General features: G+C 40.3%; 1 protein-coding gene across 1 annotated transcript in view; it reads right to left on the bottom strand.

Annotated features, from left to right (window-relative positions):
* Positions 1-7,104: 7,104 nt before the first annotated feature.
* The window catches only part of STT3A (staurosporin and temperature sensitive 3-like A), a 32,170-nt gene continuing 17,256 nt past the window's right edge, over positions 7,105-22,018 (bottom strand). The window contains exons 7-23 of the mRNA XM_086499595.1: positions 13,495-13,590; positions 13,295-13,354; positions 13,067-13,180; positions 12,876-12,962; positions 11,903-12,006; positions 11,170-11,265; positions 10,911-11,031; positions 10,737-10,817; positions 9,878-10,012; positions 9,523-9,786; positions 9,257-9,403; positions 8,980-9,166; positions 8,760-8,857; positions 8,601-8,680; positions 8,421-8,514; positions 8,229-8,321; positions 7,105-7,612 (exon numbers count right to left, since the gene is read on the bottom strand). Of these exons, the coding sequence (XP_086355721.1) occupies positions 7,553-7,612; positions 8,229-8,321; positions 8,421-8,514; positions 8,601-8,680; positions 8,760-8,857; positions 8,980-9,166; positions 9,257-9,403; positions 9,523-9,786; positions 9,878-10,012; positions 10,737-10,817; positions 10,911-11,031; positions 11,170-11,265; positions 11,903-12,006; positions 12,876-12,962; positions 13,067-13,180; positions 13,295-13,354; positions 13,495-13,590 (1,917 nt within the window). The 3' untranslated portion in view covers positions 7,105-7,552. The remainder of the gene's footprint in view (positions 7,613-8,228; positions 8,322-8,420; positions 8,515-8,600; positions 8,681-8,759; positions 8,858-8,979; positions 9,167-9,256; positions 9,404-9,522; positions 9,787-9,877; positions 10,013-10,736; positions 10,818-10,910; positions 11,032-11,169; positions 11,266-11,902; positions 12,007-12,875; positions 12,963-13,066; positions 13,181-13,294; positions 13,355-13,494; positions 13,591-22,018) is intronic.

Below are 22,018 nucleotides of genomic sequence, written 5' to 3'. Positions count from 1 at the left end.
TCTTGTGGACCATGTCCCTTATTTCCACATAGATTTAGCTTTGCATGTGTGGATAATAACACCTTGGCTCCCATTCCCACCTTTTGGTTGTCATACTATCCACTTTTAGGGGAAGCTTTGAGGATCCGTTTCAAACTCTTTTGGACTCGTAAATATTCCATTTTTGTCCCTAAAAATCTTAGTTGAATCTTTATCAAATTTTGTTGCCACTTTCATAAAATATTCACCTTGTGGAACCCTCAAGTCCTAGATACATTTGACTATCCATTTTACAATATTAGCCCTTTTATTTTCTCTTCTCTCGCTATAATGGCCAATTCTAAAGAGAGAAAATCGTTTTAGTAGACCAAAATGAAATTTGGTGATATTGTAGACCCACTTTGAACCGATTTCTTTCTTTCCAACTGGAAGGCAAACCAAATTTCAAGTGTCATTCTTGATAAGTGCATTCATTTCTTGGTCCATAGCTACTTCCCATTATTACTATCCAAATGCCTCTTGAAAATATGTGGGCTCTTAATGTTGCACATGAGAACCATATATGCATAATGCATACCCATTTAACCATGTATGTCAATTTGTTCACAAGATAGACCTTCTAAATTGAGGTGCACTCTTCTTTTCACTTCTTTCATCTGGGGGAACATACTTCTCAACATGTTTATTGCCAGGTGTTCTCACATAAAGTAAACCATACTCTTCATTAAAAAATTCATCTTTAAAACTCTTTTGAAACACGTTATTCTTTCCTTTTTCATCTTGCTTCATATCGTGTAAATGGCCACTCCATGGGTATCCATTTCATGAACTCCCTTCTAACATTTGTGGTGCCAAAACATTTATTTTGCAGATGGTCCTAGCTCATCAATAACATGATGAACATCTTTCTTCTCTTCATAAACATCTTCTACCATAATTGTCTTTGTCTTATATCATGGGTCATGCTCACTAGATCTAACATCCCTACACATGTACACTTGCCTAGTGGTAGGATCATAACATTTGTAGCCTTTCTTCTCAATTGGATACCCCAAAACTATGCTATTCACTCCTTTGGTGCTATCTTCTTCCTAGTCTTGGCTAGCACATGAACGAATCAAACACATCCAAAAACCTTCATGTAGATAACCATTGTCTTAATTCCATAGTGCCTCTCATATGAAAAAAAATTCACAAATGATAGTTGTGAATGTTCTATTCATGATCATATTGTCATATGTACTGCCTCAATCCAATACATTAGTAGCATATTCATCACGTTCATCATGGCTCTAGCTATCTCTGCATTGACTCTATTCTTTCTTTCAACAACTCCATTATATTGTGGTGTATATGTGGAAGTAATTTTGCTTCGTATTCCTTGTTCACTCATGTAATCATCAAAATCATGTGACATATCCTCTCCTCCTCCATATGTATGTAGGCATCCAATATGACATCTATTTGCTTTCTCGACCATAAACTCCAAAAACACTTTAAATGCCTCAGACTTTGCCTTTAAGAAATATAACCATCTCATTCTGGAAAAATCATATGTGAAAGTGATAAAAGATTGGCAAATATTTAGTGTGGCATGATCACAATATCCCCAAATATCTGACTGAACAATTTTCAAAGGATTTCTACTTACTCTCCCCCTCTTTGAAAATGTAGATGGGTCTATTTCCTAAGTTGACAAACTTCACAAACATGGTCAAAATTCAATCTTCCAAATCCCAAAACCATGAACAATTTTCCTTGTTTGCATATTCTTCAATCTTTTGAAGTTCACATGACTAATTCTCTTCTGCCATTGCCCAATAATCTTAACTCACTAACTTGTTTTCATACATGTCACTATGTAAGCATGGATCTCTTGCTTCCAATAAAATAAGAAACCTTTCTTGTTGCCATGTGCCAATAACTTTCATGGTGTGCCATTATAAAACTCTTCAATAAAGCAACCATAGATATATACTCAAACTTGTAGTCCTTGATCCGTCATTTTTCCACCTGATGCAAAATTCTTTGTGATAGTAGGCACCTATTAAAAAACTCCCAAAGTGTTTTAAGTTCCATCATTTTCCAAGGGTGGTACATAACCAACATCTGTGATCCTATGCATTGTATCTTCACATGTGATGACTACAAACTCATCCTCTTGCAGCTTCTCCTTTCTGTCAAACCATTCACCATGATATGTCACGTGATTAGTGGCACCACTTTCCAAATACTAATTGTCTCTATGATGTGGCTTTGCCATACTTCCAAGGATATGCGCCATAGAAGATAAATGTCCACTTGACCTGTTACCATTTAGATTGTCATCATGGGGATTGTATCTTGCAAAATTTCCTCTATGTCCACCATAGTTTCTTCTTCCACCTCTTTGATTTTCAAGACCTCCTCTAGAGTAAAACACTTAATCTCTGGGATTGCTGCGTTATGTAGAAGGGAATGCCTTGCCTACCTTAACCTCTTCTTATAATCATAGACTACCCAACTCCTCGAGATCTAGCATGTTTCTTTTGACTGAAATTGATGTATCATAAGACTTACCTTCTAGGTCCAAACCATCCATTGACTAACACCATGTCATCACCTAGAACTTTGACATTTATGCTGGTAAGATCCTTAGTTTATCAAATTTATCTATGTCACATAATCTGATATAGACCTCTTTCAATCTATGTCACATAATCTGATATAGACCTCTTTCAATCTATGTCACATAATCTGTATAGACTTGTTTCCACACCAAACACAATGTGACATTTGCTTCAAATGAACTTTTCATGCCTTTGTATTTGAGCTATTCAATCTTGCAAGAATCTTTCATGCTTCCTTAGGTGATTGAGGCTTCCTTACATGTGGTATGAAAAAATCATTGGCACATAATGAAATCCAACGCATCATTTTTGTCTCCATCTATTTCTTGTATGCCCCTACTTGAGCTTGCCATATGGTATGTTCTTTAACATTCTCTATATTTGGTTCATTTCCACCTTCTGGACATATGAGATCACCTACAACATAATCCCACAATCCTTTGCCCACCATAATGAACTTCTCCATCTTCTAAGACCACATAGGGTAATTATTCCTTATTAGCTTCTCTCCAACAAATTTTGTGACATGAGATAAACTCTCATCCATGTTTACTTGTTTTGGGAAAAGTTCAACAGAGTCACCCTTGTATTCTTGATAAAGTATCAACTAAAAAAGTGTCCCAAAAACTCAACAAGCTGCTTAAGAATCGATAAGATAATTGTTGCTAAAATAAGGGTGATCATTGTCAACACTCTTAACATAACTTTATCTCGGCATTACAAAGAATTTGTATTAATGTCCAACATGGACCTGCTTGCAATGCAATCCATACAACATAATAATACATGTGTCATCTCATAACCCTAAATGCCATATGAGGCCTTTGTTGAGGCTAGTCAGGGGTGCACTATAGTATATCATTGAACTTGCTAAGGTACCAAAGTTCGCAAGGCAAGGCCTCACTCGACCCTCACAAAGGTTGTAGTTTTCTCAAATACATCTCTGCATAATCATGCATAATACACAAGAGATAAAATCTCATTAAAAAATCACCATTATTACTATCTACAATCATCCATACAAACACACAATCAATCGTACATACTTTGTAACTCCAAATAGTCATCATGAAGTGCAACATGCAACTCTGTCAAGCCTATGAAGTAGACAAATACTTCATATGAAAAGAACTTTATCCGATGTCAAAACCACAAAAATGTATGTGTACATGCCTCAAAGTGCTTGAGCATACAAAAAACAAGTCAAGGTAGATGATTTCTCAACTAAAGATGAAGAAATGCACATCAAAATCTCTAAAACTTATGGTTTCAATACCTACTTGAGCTATTTGTTTTTTTGCAAATAATTCAGAATGCAAAATTTGGTAAATCTAACATGAAAAAAAGTGTTTAAAATGCCCAAAATACCCACAATCAACCGTACATACTCTGTAACTCCAAATAGTCATCATAAAGAGCAACATGCAACTCTCTAAAGCCTATGAAGTAAACAAATACTTTGTATGAGAAGAACTTGAGACATGTAAATCCGATGTCAAAACCACAAAAATGTATGTGTACATGCCTCAAAGGGCTTGAGCATACAAAAAACAAGTCGAGGTAGATGATTTCTCAACTAAAGATGAAGAAATGCACATCAAAATCTCTAAAACTTATGCTTTCAATACCTACTTGAGCTATTTGTTTTTTGCAAAAAAAAACAAAATGCAAAATTTGGTAAATCTAACACGAAAAGAGTGTTTAAAATGCCCAAAATATCCAAAAGTGACTAGTAGATTGCGAAAAATAGAGTCCGTATGAGAAAGTCATGGCCATTTTTTGAAATTTTTAGGGTCTCTGAAACTATGGTTTAATACCAAATGAAGAGTAAATGAGGTAGAGAATGAGGACAATAGATGCTACATACAAGCACACACACGCGTACATCTACACACTCTACATAGCTACACACCATAGCCACTAACTTGGAGTTCACTCATTCCCCATCTCCATCATCTCTTATGTTTTTCACATTTTCCAACTTTTACTTAGCTAAGTGATCGTCTATAAACCATAACCACAATATAAAATCTCTAATACCTACGCTACCCGTGACTCTTGTACATTCTTCCATAGTTTCAATTTGAGCATATACTTAAGGGATTTATAAGGGATTACCTTATGGTAACACATGAATGTAAGTTAGGGAGGTTTTATAAGGCAGGATAGGTGCATTTCACAAAGCATGGTTCCATATATAGGGGTTAATAAGGAATTTTGATACACACAAGTATTGTCCAATTAATATCACTTGTGATTCCCTTAGGAGCACATAGTTGTGTTGTGCTGAATGTGTGCAATGCTGGCAGTGCAAAGTTTCATCAATGCAACCATGTTAGCCATGATGTCATGCTATCATGTGCACATGCATACCATGCCTTCTAGTATGCACACTTCTCTATGAAGGAAAGTGCATGGTTAAAGATTGCTCTAGCATCATCCTTGTCAAAGAACATTCCTTGATACAAGACTTATTTTTGGCTTCAACCTAAAATTTTCATTGTCAAGCTATTTCAAAAAAGTAACATGGCAAAGTACGAAACAATATGCTTGCATTCAAGACTCCTGAATATGCTTGCATTCAAGAATCTTGAGAAACAACTACAAAAAGGAATGAGGAAAGCCTCACTCAACATATGGAAAAGGCAAGAAGACACAGACTTTGGAAGGGGCCTTGAGAGGAAGAGATGCACGAAAAGGAACCTGAGAAGGCGAAGGTGGGCTTTGTAGAGGACATAGTCACACCTAGGGACAAGATTTAACCTCTATGAAATTGAAGTTAAACCCCTTTATGTTATGTGGAGTGTATATTTATTGTGGAGTAAACCCTTGTGACATGTCTACATAGTGTGAAGTAAACCATTTTTCACCATATGAACTGAAAACATTTTGTGCAGTTTTGCTTAAATTGTGAGATTTATGTTTTGAATTTGTAGACATGTGTTTAGTTGAGGAATGGCACCTAACACTAATTTGTGACAAACTCTAGTTATAAGTTCATGTCGAATAAACTTGGCTATTGTCTTGTTTTCACCAAGCTCTAAAAGCAAAGGTCAAAAAAGCATGGAAGTTTTTTTATGACGAGTATCATTTACACTAGATTTCTAGGTGTGTTCGCTATACGGACAACTAGGATATACAATGGACAGTAATCTGTGAAGAACTGGAGGCTTAAGCCATTTTTGTGTGCCATACCTACTCCTTCAAACATACAAGAATGAGATCCTAAACGCATATGCAAATCGTTCATGTCCTTGCTAAATCCTCTCTTTTGGTGTTTATGATATCAACAATAAAGGCTTTTCATTATGATACAAAAAAGAACAACATGGACAAATTAACTTGTTTTGTTTTACCATTTTTATGCAATATGGAATGAGTCTCTTCCATAGAGCTCTACTTGAAAACCTCGCATTTTTGTCCAATTTTCTCTTTGACAAACGGGTAGTCAATCAGAGATTGCTCATTGTACTTCCATTTCTTATTGTGAATCACAAGAAATGCAGAAAGTGCCTTTAAATGACTAGGTTAGCTGACACAACACATAGACATTGAAGGCTCTTTTTGAGAATATTGTGGAAACTTCAAACATTCTCACCTTACTCGTCGATGCCAAGTAATCTTCATTGAGGCAGGTAGCCATGCAATGGCCGCCCATACTTTAGACTAAAAAACAAGATGTTCGAAGGAGATCTATTAGTTTTTATTTAGTCTCAAGAGTAGTATTCAAATTTGAAGGATTCCCTATTCTTTCAAAAGACAAGCAACGAGAAGTAGTACCCTTCCCTATGTAAGGACATATTTTCATTTTGCTCTTCTAATGATCAAATTATGTGTCAATTTTTTTAATTGATCATCATGTTTGGTGAAGACTTTAAGAAGTAGCATGTTTGACGAACATTATATACTTGGAATGTCTATCTACAAGCATCTAAATGGATTCCCCTTCTATTGGAATGTGTCGTATTTTATTCCCTTTCCTTAAGAGGGAAATTTTTTAACAAGCCTTGTAAAGACAAACTCATGAAAATGTTCATAGTTCATTTTTTGGGACGCCAAGGTCCATATGACAAACCCTATCAAAGTCTTTATAATAGACTATAGGTTTTCCCACCTATTCATAAGGCACCAATTGTTGTTATGTCCAAAGTGATCTAAATTATCACATTTTCATTAACACATCTCAATTTTTTTCTTAAAGTTCATGTAACCTATAGGCTCTTGAGGTTTGCTACTTTCAACCAATGTTCAGGAAAAATGTCTCTGAGCTTACATTTGTGCCGGTCGAGAGGAAAAGAAAAGGGACACAATCCTCCTAAAGTTTACACAAAATAAAGTAAACATATGAGAGATTAGGTCAATTTTCTGAAATTTCCTTAAGAATGTACGTTGAGGAGAATGATTTTTCCCCAACACCCACACAAAGCTTCCTACAAAATCTGCTGATGAAATGCAATACCTCCTTCAAATTAACACACCCCCATAATTTATATAGCCCCTGCATTCACATAACATGGAGACCAACAACGGATAATCTCACAACCTTACAACCATGAAAATGATTTTTCTTCGACTGGTACACAACACCGGCAGTGATGGAGTTGTACACAACACCAGCAGTAATGGACAGGGCACCTGCCCTTGATTTGATCAAAATGAATTGTAGCCGAAGGTCACGAGCTTGAACAATTATAACAAAATTTGTAGCTCTGTGAGCTTAAAAGGAGATGCTCCTGGAATCTTACAAACAGAGCTCTACTCATGTCACTCATATCTGTGTGTAAGAGGACTCATGCTCGGGCTCAAACATTGAGAACAGTTCTTGTATCGCTGCCCTTCCTCTTGCCGCCATTACAAGTAGCACAGCTTTACAAAAGACGCCTCTTTGATCACGAAAATCAAAATTCTTTGATTTCTTCGGGTAAAATCCGCACACTCTAAACTCGAATACGCAAGCCCCAAGCTCAAAAGGGGTTCTTTCGTGGCTGCTTTTTGCTGCTTACCGACTTCGGAGCCTTGGCAGCCTGAACAGACCGACAAAAAGCCACAAAAGCATCAATTTTTTTGTTATTTCACTAATGATTAAATTCCTGCAAATAGAACTACATCCTCTACTCTCTTATGGTGTATTAAGAATGTGCTCACGACTGAGAAATATATTGAATAGAATCTAGGCGTTGCACCACCTCAGAAAATTTGCAGATAGAAATGAGTTAGGTTGGTGCAATGCTAAGCAGAAGCTACATGATAAAGTAGCATAAGAAATGCTAAAAAATTTAACATTGCCTGCCTCTGATGATTAACAAATGAACAAATGATAGAAAGCAAAGCAATGTCATCTTTAACAAATGAAAGGTAATTGTGTTTTAAAAAACGTAAAAAGAAAAGAAACCAAAGAAAGTAAATTCAGGAGAGAGAGAGAGAGAGAGAGAGACAGAGAGGCGGCGCTTGAAGCAATGAGTGCAAAGACAATGAACACCTTTGAATTTTCAAGCTCAAGATTTACCACTGAAGAAACAAACAATGAATTAAAGGTATCCCACTTAAAGCCATCATTTCCTCATCTCCAAAGCTTAAAAACACAACCAAACACCAAGGCCTTTGCCCCTAGCAGGCCAAAAAGAGAGAGCAAAAACATACCAGCTTTCCTTTTCTCTTAGTCTTGCCCCTGATTAGGTTTCTAGGCGACTTCAACTTGTAAATACGCACCATCCAGTGATGGGTTGTGAATACCTACATTTTTATCATTCAGCATTGCAGGCAGAGAATGTCAGTCTGCAACTAATGATGTAGGAAATGGATTTTGCATCTATCATCTGCATTGGCACAAACCTCTTCGAAGTGTGTCAACTTAAAATTCTTTTTCCCTATCTCTGTTCTTCTCACACGATCATAGCCTTTTCCATCCATTGATGAGTCAGCAAACCTGTTTCTCATCATGGGAAATCTTGTCAGTTGAAGCCCAGAACCAGCAGGCCAAAGGACATGCTTTGGAACGACAAAAAACCTTACCGATAGTATGAGAGCTTGTACATGAGACAATTTAACATAGTTGGTGTGGCCTGAGCATCAATTCTGTAAGTGCCATCTCTCTGTCAAACATAACCTAGTCTTGGTGAGATTAATTTGGAGACATTTGGCATAAAAGAGAGATCTTTAGAATCTACTTACCAAGTAATCAGGTTCTTTGATGTGTGGAAACACTCCCCCTCCTATGCGTACCATCCAAAGAAATTTGTTGATATCATCACTCGGATAGCCTACGAGTCCTGGGATAACCAGTATGAGAGGATTGAGTGTCCAGCCAAAATTGACAAGTATCTTCAATATTATCCAGCAAAAATTGACAAGCATCACAAATATTTGAACAGATCACCATACAATCAGATACCTCCAAAGACTACAAAAACATATTTCACATCAAGCGACTGGAAAATCTCCCATGCTTGTTTTTCTGGGGATGACATGGCTGTACCCACAGTCGCGATATGGGTATTATTCCAAGTATTATTGTCTACTATCACTGTCCGGTTGGCCATCGCGGTTGTCTGATACCCATAGTCCCACCATGAGGCCACCTGATCTTTGCAAAGAAAAATATCTGTGGTCAATGCATTAAGAGAAAAATGTTGAACTGTCAGCCAAGCAACAGCGTAATTGAAGCAAACCTTGTCATCCTCCTCAGTGTTGTGTCGTAGCCACGCATATGCTTCTCGAAAGTCATCAAAAACATGGAGTCCACCATCCCCTGTATGTGAGGTTAGAACGATGGATGGAGCTGAATATGCTTCAGCTGCTGCCCATACACAATGTACCTGCAAAAGAATTCTCACATAAACCTACATTTTACACAATAATGATGATAACAGCATAAATTGACCTTACCATTTCTGGAAATTTCAAACAAAACTTCTCAATAAAAGACATTACATACCACGTAGAAACTCCCGAGGATGACAAGTAGCACAATACCAAGAGCTGATGCCTCAAATGGTAAACCTAGAAGCCTTTTCTTCTTGTCAACATCTGTGGCCTTTTGTGAGACCTCTCTCTCTTTCTCCTTTTTCCTGCTGCGCTTTGATGATCTCTCCTTCAGCTCTTCTTTTCCTCCCTTATCACCTGGAGTTTCCTTGGCTTTATCATTGATTGTTGAGTTCAGAGTTGACAGCTGAGTTTGTAAAAACTCCTTGTCCTTTATCTATACTAGGACAAAACATGGTCAGCAAAGGGCCGATGTAGCTTCATGAACCTCCATAACTTTGAAAAATTCAGCACTATTAGCTACCCACCATATCTTGTGAACCTTGAGGAGGTGGCAAAGGAGCATGGTACTTCAATGAACGGGTAAAGGTGGTGAACACCTCTGAAAGTGCAATACCCGACAGGATACAAGCTGCTGGAGCAAGCACGAGCATAAGCCGAACCTACATGATAGAATAAACAAAGGCTCAGAACAGATGACCTGCTACTGAGTCTAAAGTCTAAAATTAATCAAACAGATGACTTGCCAGGCTATTAATCAAACTTAGAAAAAACAGTAAGAAGGAAACACCCCCACTGGAATCTCTGGTTACATTTGTTCACATATGGCCATTACACAAAGGCAAACTAGCCCTTCAATTCTCCACGCAAGAGTTAGAAGTTCTAAAGACGGCATCCTCAAGTCAAGAGGTTGAGGCACCACAAAGTTCAAGCTAACAGAACCTAAAATTTTCCTGTGTGTCAAAAACTCGCACTAATATCACCTGCAAGATACTTCCCATATTCATTCCTCTAGGGTCCCAGCGTACTTTATACATGGAATGTATCAACGTTTCCCTTTTGCATGAGTTCACCTAATTTTACTCTAGAAAATAATTGCAAAAGAAGCAATCCAATAACTAAGACCATCTGTCCACCTGCTTTCCTAAAGGGGGGGGAAAAAAGTCGGTTCGTTTCCCTACATGTCCCAAGTGCAGGTGAATGAAGAAGAGTTGCTTTGCTTAACCCAGGTTTATTGGCCCTAATACAATGCAAAACACTTTACACCATCCCTTTAACCATAAAAGCTGATCTATCCACAACCACCCAATCCCATGCTAAGATAAACAGAACCAGAAGACTCAATTCAAGACTCCTTTCCAATCATAACATCATAGTTTTGCTTACCATAACACCTGAAAAATATGCAGCTGTCACCAGATAGAGGACCACAAACGAGCTTGAATCTGAAAGTGGAAGGAAGCAGGCCTACAACACATTGCCCGTAAAGGGAGATCAACCAAGCACATCATACATCTTTTGATTTTCATTCATAAAGTGCATGACTAAAGATTTACTTACAATAATCCCAGCTGGAACTAGAAAGGCTAGAACATTTATGTCCATAAAATATGATGGCCAGGTTGGTGGTTGATGTTCACTAACACTTGCTATTATGGGAATGTACTTGCTAGCGTAAGTTCTGTGGAAGACATTCAAAGAACTCATAAGCAATCCTTCAAGTCAAATTATCTTTCCAATGTTGCTCTTCTTTCAGTCATATTTGATTAGGAGCCACAACAAATCCGTTTCAAGAAGACTCATAGAGCATTTTACTTACGGATCGAGCAAGCTCAAGCTCCGACCACTCCAGCCTTTGGTCGGGCTAGCTGCGACCAAGGTGACCAAAATTGCACCCAAAGTGATGGCACCTACCCTGCATATGACATCCAAAAGAAGAAAGCATTGAGATGATTTTGCAATACAGAAAATAAACATTCCAAAAAATGTAATTGATTCACTACAGAATAAACAATTGGTCAGCAATAACAAAAGACTGTTAAAATATTTCCTGTGATTAAGACTAACGATGATAAAACCATCAATAATCTTGCAATAAGCTGACGGCTCCATCTCGGCATGGATGAGTAAATGGTGCTGATGGCAAAGGCTGATAATCTTGCTACAAGCCCATGGCCACATCTCGGCATGGCTCTTGGCCGATTCAATATCCTACTTGCTAACCAACTAAAGTGAAGGATGTTACAAGAGAAGACATGCTCAGACGTTCGGCCATGGCCATTTGAGAAACATTTGCAAAGAAGACAATGTGAGGTGGTGAATGAGAGCATTTCATTTACAGCTTGGTCACAGAAGAAGACCCGAAGCTCAACACGTCCCATTAGTGCAGAGCTGCATACCAACTTTAAAAGTCAGCTGATCAAGCCCCTACTAAAATACAAAGTTGGCCTTGCCACATGCCAAGATGAAGCGACTTATCCTCCATATGCCCAATGGTCACAGTACCTGCTTTGCCCAAAGAAAACGTTGATTATTGACGATAAAACACTTACATTCCCACCATGATGACCAATGTAACTGCCACCTTGTACATTCGTGGAGTAAGGAGACGTTTGACATGATATGCCAAGGCAACGACATGAATTATCACTAGAACCTATAAAAAAGCAAAAGCACAAATTAAGGGTTATACATACAGCCAAAAATCATAGCACATATCAGTACACAAATTTGTTCAACCATGCTAGTCTATCAAAAAGATAACTAGGATAAATTCTTCTCTTGATATTAGACAAGGGACAGCTTTGGTACAAAGACCAAAGACTAAAGAAATAAGCCAAATTCAGGAGGTCTAAGACTTGCACCATATATAGACCCTCTGATAAAAATGTTCTGTGGCTTTTTGTATTATATTTTCAATTTTTAATCACATAGCCACATCGAACTGAATCACATAGCCACACAAAAAGACATTGACTATGATTTCCTATCACTACAACTGTTATCTGGCCCCTCTTTACGATTGAAATGAAAACTGTTGAAGTCGATAACCTCAACTTTAATCTTTACAAATTCTATAGCTCGTTTTGTATCAGTATTAAAACACAGTTGACATTCCAAATGACTTCAAGTGCAACCATCAAGTCACATTCTGCTGACATGTACAAGCCACCCCTTGTTCATCATCTCCATCTTAAAGGATTCTCTAAATTTTCTTCTTGTTCTATAAGCCATACTGCACACCCCCGAAGTGGAATGTATAAGCACCAATGCAATAGCAAGATGTTGATTTTATAACTCTTACATTGTGCTTTCAAAAGTACTTCCTAGTGCAAACAGTCAAAAACCTATTTTGAAAAGTCTATCTTTTGCCTCGCAATATAGAAGTATGAACACTTTAGCTCCAAAATCAAAAATCAACAGTAGTCACACAAGTCAAATGACATATGCACATTATCTATTAAAGATTAACTTCAGTACGTAGGCACAGCTTCCAAGAATTCACATGTAGATGTACAATCGCACCAAAAATGACGCAAAATGTTCAGAAGTCATGACAGCATTGAAGCCAACAACAGGTACAAGTGCTGCCAGTAAGGTCCCTAAAATGACCTACAAAATCCAATAAATTCATAAGCATGACATACTAGCCAACAACAGTAATACCGAAGTGAGAACAATTGAAACTTTAAAAAGGAACCTGAAAGGCCAGTTACCAAGGGTGCATAGGCAATGTAGAGATTTGCTGAATATCTGCCGGTGGCAATGCATAGCAGTACATGCATTGGAATCAGATTTATGATAAATGTGTAGCCTCCCCAGGAGCAAACCTATTAGGCAGAAAATATAAAAAAATATACTGCAGGCCCCACAAGAAATACTAATTGAAATCTCTTCACATGATCCTCTAAAACAAAAGACCCGTCACATCATCACCTGCTTACCATATAAAAATAGGCAAGGGCATTCAAAATAGCGTAAAAAAGTGAGCCCGTGTTAAGAGTCTGCAATCCAATGAACAAATAAGGGTGAACCAGTTTAAGAGTCAGTTGATCACGTTAATATCATAAAAGGCTACAGTGTTAAACTGCAATACATTAAGAATGTAACCCCAAAAAAAGCACTCAGGGTCTTTTCAAATTACCTTGATATAGAGATAGAATGTGAAGATCAGTGCAAAGATAGCAACTGCTTCATTGTCATATGAACCCGCCACAGATCTGGACATATATGATGGAACCTGAAAGCATGATTACTTTGAAGCTCGTTAATGTCCTTCAAAATCTGGTGATTTAAGGCAAGAAAAGTCACAGTGAAATCTCTGCCCCTTTGCCATCCATAAATCTCTGCAACTATTTAGGTGTTGATATTACTCTCTGATGAATATCAATCCTCAATTATACACAATAAAATTATCAGCTAGATTTATAAATCCGTCAAAAATAGAATGGCATCTTGGGTACAGATGCACGCCTATAGCATCACATTGTTCTGTAGTTCATCACAATTAGTACCAATAATATAGTAAGCTGCAAAAACAGCAATTTGCTGAAACGTTGCAAAACAGGCTAGAGGCTTAGAACAAGAGGGCAGTAAACAACCAAACGTTGCTTTTAAAATGTCAATGACCTATCGTGATAAAAGTGCCACATGCAAAGAGAAATATAATTAGAGAGGGAATTTTAACACAAGCAAACTGATCAAATGGGGAGAGCCCAAGAAGAGAATTTTTAACAACGTAGGAACATTCCCGAGAGACCTCATAGATCTAGACAGACGGGGAGAGAGAGAAATGAAATGAAATGAAATGTTATATTAACATCTTCGAAAGGCCAAAATGACCTATGAGACCACAAAGTTACAATTGGTGAATCTGATATCATGTCTGAGTACGGAAATTACAAAGAACTAACACTAAAAAACACTAAGGAAAAAGATATTGGGAGGGGGGGGGGGTGGTGTTGTTCAAATGAAATCTCTCATTGGTCGTTGTCGAATCTCATCAACCTCCTCCATGGTCAGTACTCTGCTTGGCTGTCTTGCATATCGAGCTAAAGTGATCTGTATCTTTTGCTGCAGCCTTCGTCGATGGTGGGAGATCCCCCGAGCTCGCGGGCGTCTCGATCTGCCTAGCTTAGTGGCTCGGTCAAGCAACGTACCTCTAGTGTGGGTGGGCTCTGAGATCTGTTGTGATGACTGCTCCTCTAGCTCTTCCCTAGCTGGTGTAAAGAAATCTGTGATTCGTCTTTGAGACTGTCTTTCCCCTGATGTCCTCAGCAAGCTCTCCCTAAGTCTGCGCAGCTCTAGCAGGAACAATCCAAGACATCTCTGATCCTTGTATCTCATGACTCTAGAAAATGGTCCAAAACCTTCTCTGAACAGGCAGTGGAAGCGACCACGTATCTCTTAGTACGCCGGGCAATGACATGTGTAGTGCAGCTCTATCTCTGGCTCTAAGTTACATAGGTGACATATCCTGGCCCCAGCTGGCACCCCTCGGAATCGGCCAGTCTCGATCTGGAGCTGATGTGAGGATGTGCGTATTTGCCCAATAGCGCATCGTATCCCATGAGATAAGTGCGTATCCATGTATGCAGGCCTAGTCACAAAACCGTCCTCCGTGAGTTGGAGAAGATGCTCTCTGTAGAAGGCCATCTTCGTGCCCAACTCTTGTGTCGGCTGTATCCATGTGCTCCTGGTTTCAATACTTCCTGGATGCACCCTCCTTGTCTCTCACACGGATAGAGATCACCAGACTCCTACGCCAAGATCTGAGAGAGAGAGAGAGAGAGAGAGAGAGAGAGAGAGAGAGAGAGAGAGAGAGACAGAGAGGCACGCTGCTGAATGACGAACTCGCGATCTCCCTCCACGTAGCCCTGTAGGCTGTGAGCCCAGCCTGCACAACAGTGTCTGCAGCCCACACCCATGTTGCCCTTCTATAGCGTCTTAAGCTTGGGACATTGCTTGATGAGGTTATCATTTTTTTTTTCCAAGAGATGATCGTCTATTAAAATAAACATCACGAGGGCACATTCTCAAGATAAAACAACAAAAAGCCCATCACGACAAAGGTGTGATATCATAAATGTCCATAAAATGTACAATATTTCTTGGTTTTTGAAAAGATCCTCCCCGAACTCCACACATTTACATTCTTCTGTAATACAAGAGGAGGAAAGTTCTCCTTAAACCATGCCATGCGCACAGCAACAAGAACATCATCACTATCATAAATACATGAAGGAGCAATAGAATCCCCAAGTAGCCTAATGCGCTCAAGAGATGTAGGTGATATCTCTATAGAGGAAGATGGTGTCACAAAGTGATGATGTGGCTGCCCGCTCTGGAGAAACCCTAATCTTGCTGAAACCCTAACCCTAAAATCTGAAACCCTAATTTGCTGAAACGCTAACCCTAACCCTAACTGCAAAAAATCAGATTTGCTGACGTGGAGAGCTGACATATGGCCGCTGTACGGACCCCCGCAAATTGCGGCGAGATTTCCGGCAGGGTAGAACAGCAGCAGATTTTTGGCATTGCTTTTGGTGCTTTATTTTCTACGCTGGGTGATGAGCTGATTTCTACGCAATTGAGAGAAAGCCTTTGATTTATTTGCTAGAGAAAAGCCTCTTGCTTTAATTTATTAAGCAAGAGAGAAAGAGAGAGAAAAACCCTTGCTTTATTTTTAGAAAGCTTTTAGGCTTTTGATTTTCAGCTTTTGGGCTCTGCTTTTGGCATCCCTTGTACCTTTAAATATGTGAGCAGGCCTCTCACAACTCAGAGCATCTGGACGCAGAGTCTGAGTGTGAGCGCCTGCCCGCACTCTTGTACTTTGAACTCAAATTAATTCAAAAAGAAATACTGAAAGGGGCACCAATCTTTGGGTCCATTATCTCTAGGCACGGAACTCCGCCAGGCCAGTGTCAAATAAATTGTGAACTGTGAACTGTTTTGAAGTGGTTATTTGGTGATGTCGTGGTTGATTCTTGACTTGGAGTGTCCAAGTCTGTTACAGTGGTATCAGAGCACGGCCGATTTCTCTTCTATGGGAAATCCAATCCCAATTTTGTTTTCCGCGGCACCTATGGCTTAAGGCAAGGATCGGTCAACTCCCTCTGCATCCAGAGATGCAGGAAGGGATCACAATGAAGATTCCGGCAAGGAGTATGGCCTGCCTCGGCCTACTCAGGCGGAGCGTCGAGAGATGGAGCGTCAACAATTGATCGGCGACGCAACAAAGATGATGCTCAATTTTGTGAAGGACCCAAAATCTGCAAAATATATGAGCGAGACTTCTTTCCAGGAGGTGTACGCGCAGTGGCAGAAAACCACAACACCACCCCCAAAACCCGCTCTCAAGAAACCTTCTGCTCACAAGAAGTATACAGAGAAGGAATTAGAAGAGGTGGTTGATGCACGAATTGCTCAGCTTTTTGACGCGCAGAACAAAGCTAAAAAACACGGCAAAAAGCAGAAGAAAGGCACCGACTTCCCGGGCTATTTGGGTAGTCAATTGATATTTGAAAAAAGCAAAGAAACAGAAGAAGCGTGTTCGATTTGAAGGAGTACCCAGTTCTTCTTCTTCTTCTTCTGACAATTCTTCCAGCTCATCTGACTCGAGCGAAGAAGACTGCAAAGGCAAAAAGTGAAGCAAGAAACAACGCTTCGGAAAGGGCAAGAAAAAGGCAAAGAAGTCTAAATCTCGCCCAGTGAGAGACAGTTTTACCGAGGACTCGTCTACGGACAATTCAAACTCTGACGACATCAACTTTTATGCAAAGAAGAAGAATTTTTATAAAGCCAACCAATATGACTTTCTGGAAGATAAAAGCAAGAAAGTCTGAGAGTTTAAGGAAGGTGAACAGTCAATCAAATTTGACACGTTTTCGGGATATAGAGATGCTTCAAAGGCTGTCTTTTGTACAAAAATTTGACATCCCTTTCGCGGGAGGATGCTACTCAGAGCACTCTAAGATTCGGAGAGCTGCCTCTTACTTTAAGAGAAATGCTCGAACTTGGTGGTCCACGCTTCTTTTAAACAAGATTGCGCCAGTTAAATGGCTGAAATTTAAGAAGCTTTTTATTTCTTCTTGGCTGACTCGAGAGTATGAACGCAATATTCGAGCTGCTTGGAACCATCTTCGGATGACCAAGAAAGATACAGTGGACGCTTATTGCGAAAGAATCTGGAGCTCTTTTCTACCTGCCTCTTCATTCAAGAAGACCTCGTTCAGGGAACAGATTGAGCGGTTTACCTTGGGTCTACCTACAAAGATCCGAGATCACTGCGTGGAACAGAAGTCAGCTTCTATTTCAGGAGTTGATGAGTCATGCGAAACTGGGTTTTGCCATCCACTCTGGCAGTTTGACCTATCCTACCGATGAGGTCATGACACAAAGAGCCGAACAGACTTCGACGAATGAAAGTAGAAAGAGAAAGAGCAACTCAAAAAAGAAAGATGCACGACCCAAGCTTACTCCTCAGGAGCGGGCTCGCTTCATCAGGGAGGGGAAGTGCTTTGAAGATGGGAAACAGAACATATCTCCGCGAAGTGCCCTAAAAAGGCACAGAAAAAACAGAATGACAAGGACGACGAAAGGCCTGAGAGTTCGAGAGCAGCTGAGGAACGTGGAAGAAAAGGCAAGATGAAAACAGGACTGGTTCCAAATTGTGTGGGTAACGATCCCAGCACAATGGACGAGAGTACAGAACTTTGTCGAGCTTGGGGCAAAGTGAAAGACCAAGAGGCCCTGATCTTCTTTGATGGAGGAGCCAAGGCCAACTTCATTTCACCGGAATTGGCGACGCGGCTCGAGATCACTCCCAATCGGATGGGACCACTTGCGGAGGCTGTTCTAGCGACACCCGGCAGGGACGTAGCCATTACACCTGTCATTGGCAAACTTCCGTTGCATTGTCAGGGGTATTTGGGGCATGAGGACTTTTACATAATGCCTTTGGAAGGTTGTGATGTTCTCTTGGGAATTCCCTGGTACCACATGAACAACGCCGTGGTCGATTATTGGGCGAGAAAAGCGACATTGACTACAAAGAAGGGCGGAACAATTGTACTTGACATTAAACTAAAGGGCGAGTCTGTCCCTATTGTATCCGCTTCGGCCATTTCTAAATTAATGAAATCCAGTCTGTTTGTTTACTCGATCTTTATGAAAGAGTTAAGTGATGAGGATAGGACAAATATGTCTCAACTTGATAAAGAACGCCAAGATTTTCTCCACTCTCATGCCGTTTGCTTCTCAGAGGGCCTGCCAGGCGAGTTACCACCTGCTCGTCCTAAAGATCATACCATTGATCTGATTCCTGGAAGCACGCGCCCGAAACGGCCACCTTATCGTATGAGCCGATCACATAACGAAAAGATTATGAACCAAGTGAAAGACCTCTTGGAAAAGGGTCTTGTCCAGCCTAGTACTTCACTGTATTGCTCTCCAGTGTTGTTGGTTTTGAAGAAAGACGGATCTTGGAGAATGTGCATCGATTATAGAGCTCTGAAGGTGCTGCGAAGGTTCCACCCTTCTTAAGCACGAAAGATAAGATTTTTGAAGCGGATGAGTATACGCGCGACTTAGACACGGCTTTTGCCAAGGTCCGCGAGGCTTTGCAGAAATCTCAAGAACGACCGAAAAAGGCAGCGGGTAGCCATCGTCCCGATTTGAAATTGAAGGAGGATGATTGGGTGCTCTTACATTTTGAGAAGACACGCCTGAGAAAGAAAAAGGGAAAGAAGAGGTTTTTTCCAAAGCTTAGTATGAGATACTATGGACCTTTCCAGATCTCCGAAAAGATCAATAATGTCTCCTTCCGACTAAAACTGCCTGACACTTGGAGGATTCACAATGCATTTCATGTGGTCTCTTGAAACCTTTTAAAGGTGATGTGCCTGATGATGGGGAGCCCGATGAGCAACCCGAAGTGGAAGAAAACAAGGAGATCCTTGTTCCTGAACAGATTTTGGCACACAAGGACACAAAGAATAAAGGTAAAGTTCGAAGGCGGTTCTTGGTTAAGTTCAAGAACTATCCTGCATTGGATGCGAAGTGGATGGAGGAGGAGGACCTAGCAGATACTCCTCAGATTGTGAAACTTTACCTTGAAGCTTTTGGTTTAGCATAGTCTATTCCAAATGGAACCCAGAATTCAGCTTGGCCGGAGATCTGGTGCATTAGGATGCACAAGAGGGGAGTTATTCCGCTTCTTTGTCAACAGATGCCTTGATTTTAGAATACTAGAGTCACTGATGTCTCTTTGTGCTTCAGGAATACTGAGAGCCGACAGTATTCTGCTGTATGACTTTTTGAAATGGAATTCCTGAATATGAAACTGATTTGTTCTTGACTTCTTTTTAAGTGCAAGAACTGATAGACGAAATGACTGCAGGATTTTGGTCTAATTGATCTCGAATAGACATGGTTGCAATAGGGGTTAGTCAATCGGGCATCGATGAGGTCCCGACTGGATCTAGATGCCATTGCTAGCTACATTGCCGATAAATCATGGTCTAAGATCCGAATGAATGTTGAATGTCATGTAATGTCCTGTGATGTCGTGTGATGTGACTGTCGATTGGTACATGTGCTAGATGTGTGTTCCTAGTACGTAGGTACTAACAATCAGTGTCTGCTAAGATAGTTTATGGCCTCTGTCTGTTTTGCAGGTGTAATTGAGGACGATTACAATGCTTTCAAGAGGGGGGTATGTCACAAAGTGATAACGTGGCTGCCCGCTCTGCAAAAACCCTATTCTTGTTGAAACCCTAACCCTAAAATCTGAAATCCTAATTTGTTGAAACCCTAACCCTAACCCTAACTGCAGAAAATCAGATTTGCTGACGTGGCGATCTGACACATGGCAGCTGTATGGACCCCCGCAAATTGCGGCGAGATTTCCGGCAGGGCAGAATAGCGGCAGATTTTTGGCATTGCTTTTGGTGCTTTATTTTCTACGCTTGGGGATGAGCTGATTTCTACGCAATTGAGAGAAAGCCTTTGCTTTATTTGCTAGAGAAAAGCCTCTTGCTTTAATTTATTAAGCAAGAGAGAAAGAGAGAGAAAAACCCTTGCTTTAATTCTAGAAAGTTTTAGGCTTTTGATTTTCAGCTTTTCGGCTCTGCTTTTGGCATCCCTTGTACCTTTAAATATGTGAGCACGCCTCTCACAACTCAGAGCATCTCGACAATTGTGAACTGTGAACTGTTTTGAAGTGGTTATTTGGTGCTATCGCGGTTGATTCTTGACTTGGAGTGTCCAAGTCTGTTACACAGGACGCAGTAGATTCTCTGATACCCCCAATGGGTTCAAGAGATGCCACTGGTATCTCCGCCAGACAAGATGAACCCTGTAGAGGAAGGGCCTATGGTGGCACCCTGCATTTATAAACTTGTATAACTGAAGGCGCCTTTTCTGCCTCTACAACCTTCTTCTCCCCTTCTTTGCTTCTCTCCTCCTAGCTCCGCCAGACGAGATGAACCCTGTAGAGGAAGGGCCTATGGTGGCACCCTGCATTTATAAACTTGTATAACTGAAGGCGCCTTTTTTTGCCTCTACAGCCTTCTTCTCCCCTTCTTTGCTTCTCTCCTCCTAGCCCTCTCAGTCGACAAGATGAACCCATAGAGAAGGGACCTGTGGTGGCACCGTGCGTCTGTGAACATGTATAACTGAAGACGCCTTTGTCTACCTCTACAACCTTCTCCTCCTCTTATTTGCTTCTCTCCTCCTACTACCCTAGACCTCTCAGCCTCTATCCTCCTAGTACAAGCTGAAATCTCCTCTCTCCTGCAACATTGTCTGTTGTCTCTGCTCTAGACGCTCTATCCTCCTAGTGCGTCCAACAATAATGACAATTCACCTTCTTCTTGCCTTTACCTCCAGACTTCGCAAACCTATTGCTATTTGAAGCAGCAACAACTAGCCTACTACCTGCAAAAGCATTGGAGGTAGCAACAATGGTATTCTTCTTTTGCTAAGCTACCAGAAATGCTTGTTCTTAGCCCTATTTTTTCTATGTTGGCCTCTTGCAGCAATATAAAGACAAAACCATCAAACTTCACATCACACATCAAGAACTATTTGCACAAGAGTACTGTCAGGAATGGCCTCACCAATGGCAGTGAACAACTCATTGAGATCTTTAATCTCCGCAAGAAATACATCCATGTCATCCTCGTGCGAGACCTTGGACTCTTTAACTCCTTAACTAAGCAATTTTTGCCAAATTAGGACATGCAAACAAAGACGCTAATCTGTCCATGTTTGTTTTGTTGTTCATATTGAGCAAATGTCGTAAGTAGTGGAAACAGAAAGCGTAATCAACGCATGAGCCTGCGCATCCTTAGCATAGGCAAAATAACTCTAGCAACAGCAAAGCTACTAGAACCTACACCATCATCCACAGAGCCCGTATCCACGAAACCTGGTCTTACATCATAAACTCGCACAATGTTCCATACGGCGCTTGCAACAAGGAGATATTGCATCATGTATGTCCAAAGTGGGTAGTTGTGCCCATCCACTTTGTCCTGATGGGACAGCATGCGGAAACACCATTGTTGTCAACCATGGCCGGTGATTGCACCTTATGCAAAAGCTGTCCATATAGAGGAAAAAATGTAGAAAACCAAATTGTGCTATATAACACAACCCACAGTAGA

This window comes from Adiantum capillus-veneris, chromosome 25 (genome assembly GCF_014529385.1).
Source record: "Adiantum capillus-veneris isolate H3 chromosome 25, ASM1452938v2, whole genome shotgun sequence".
NCBI lineage: Eukaryota > Viridiplantae > Streptophyta > Polypodiopsida > Polypodiales > Pteridaceae > Adiantum > Adiantum capillus-veneris.
This window is presented reverse-complemented; position numbering and strand designations above follow the sequence as displayed.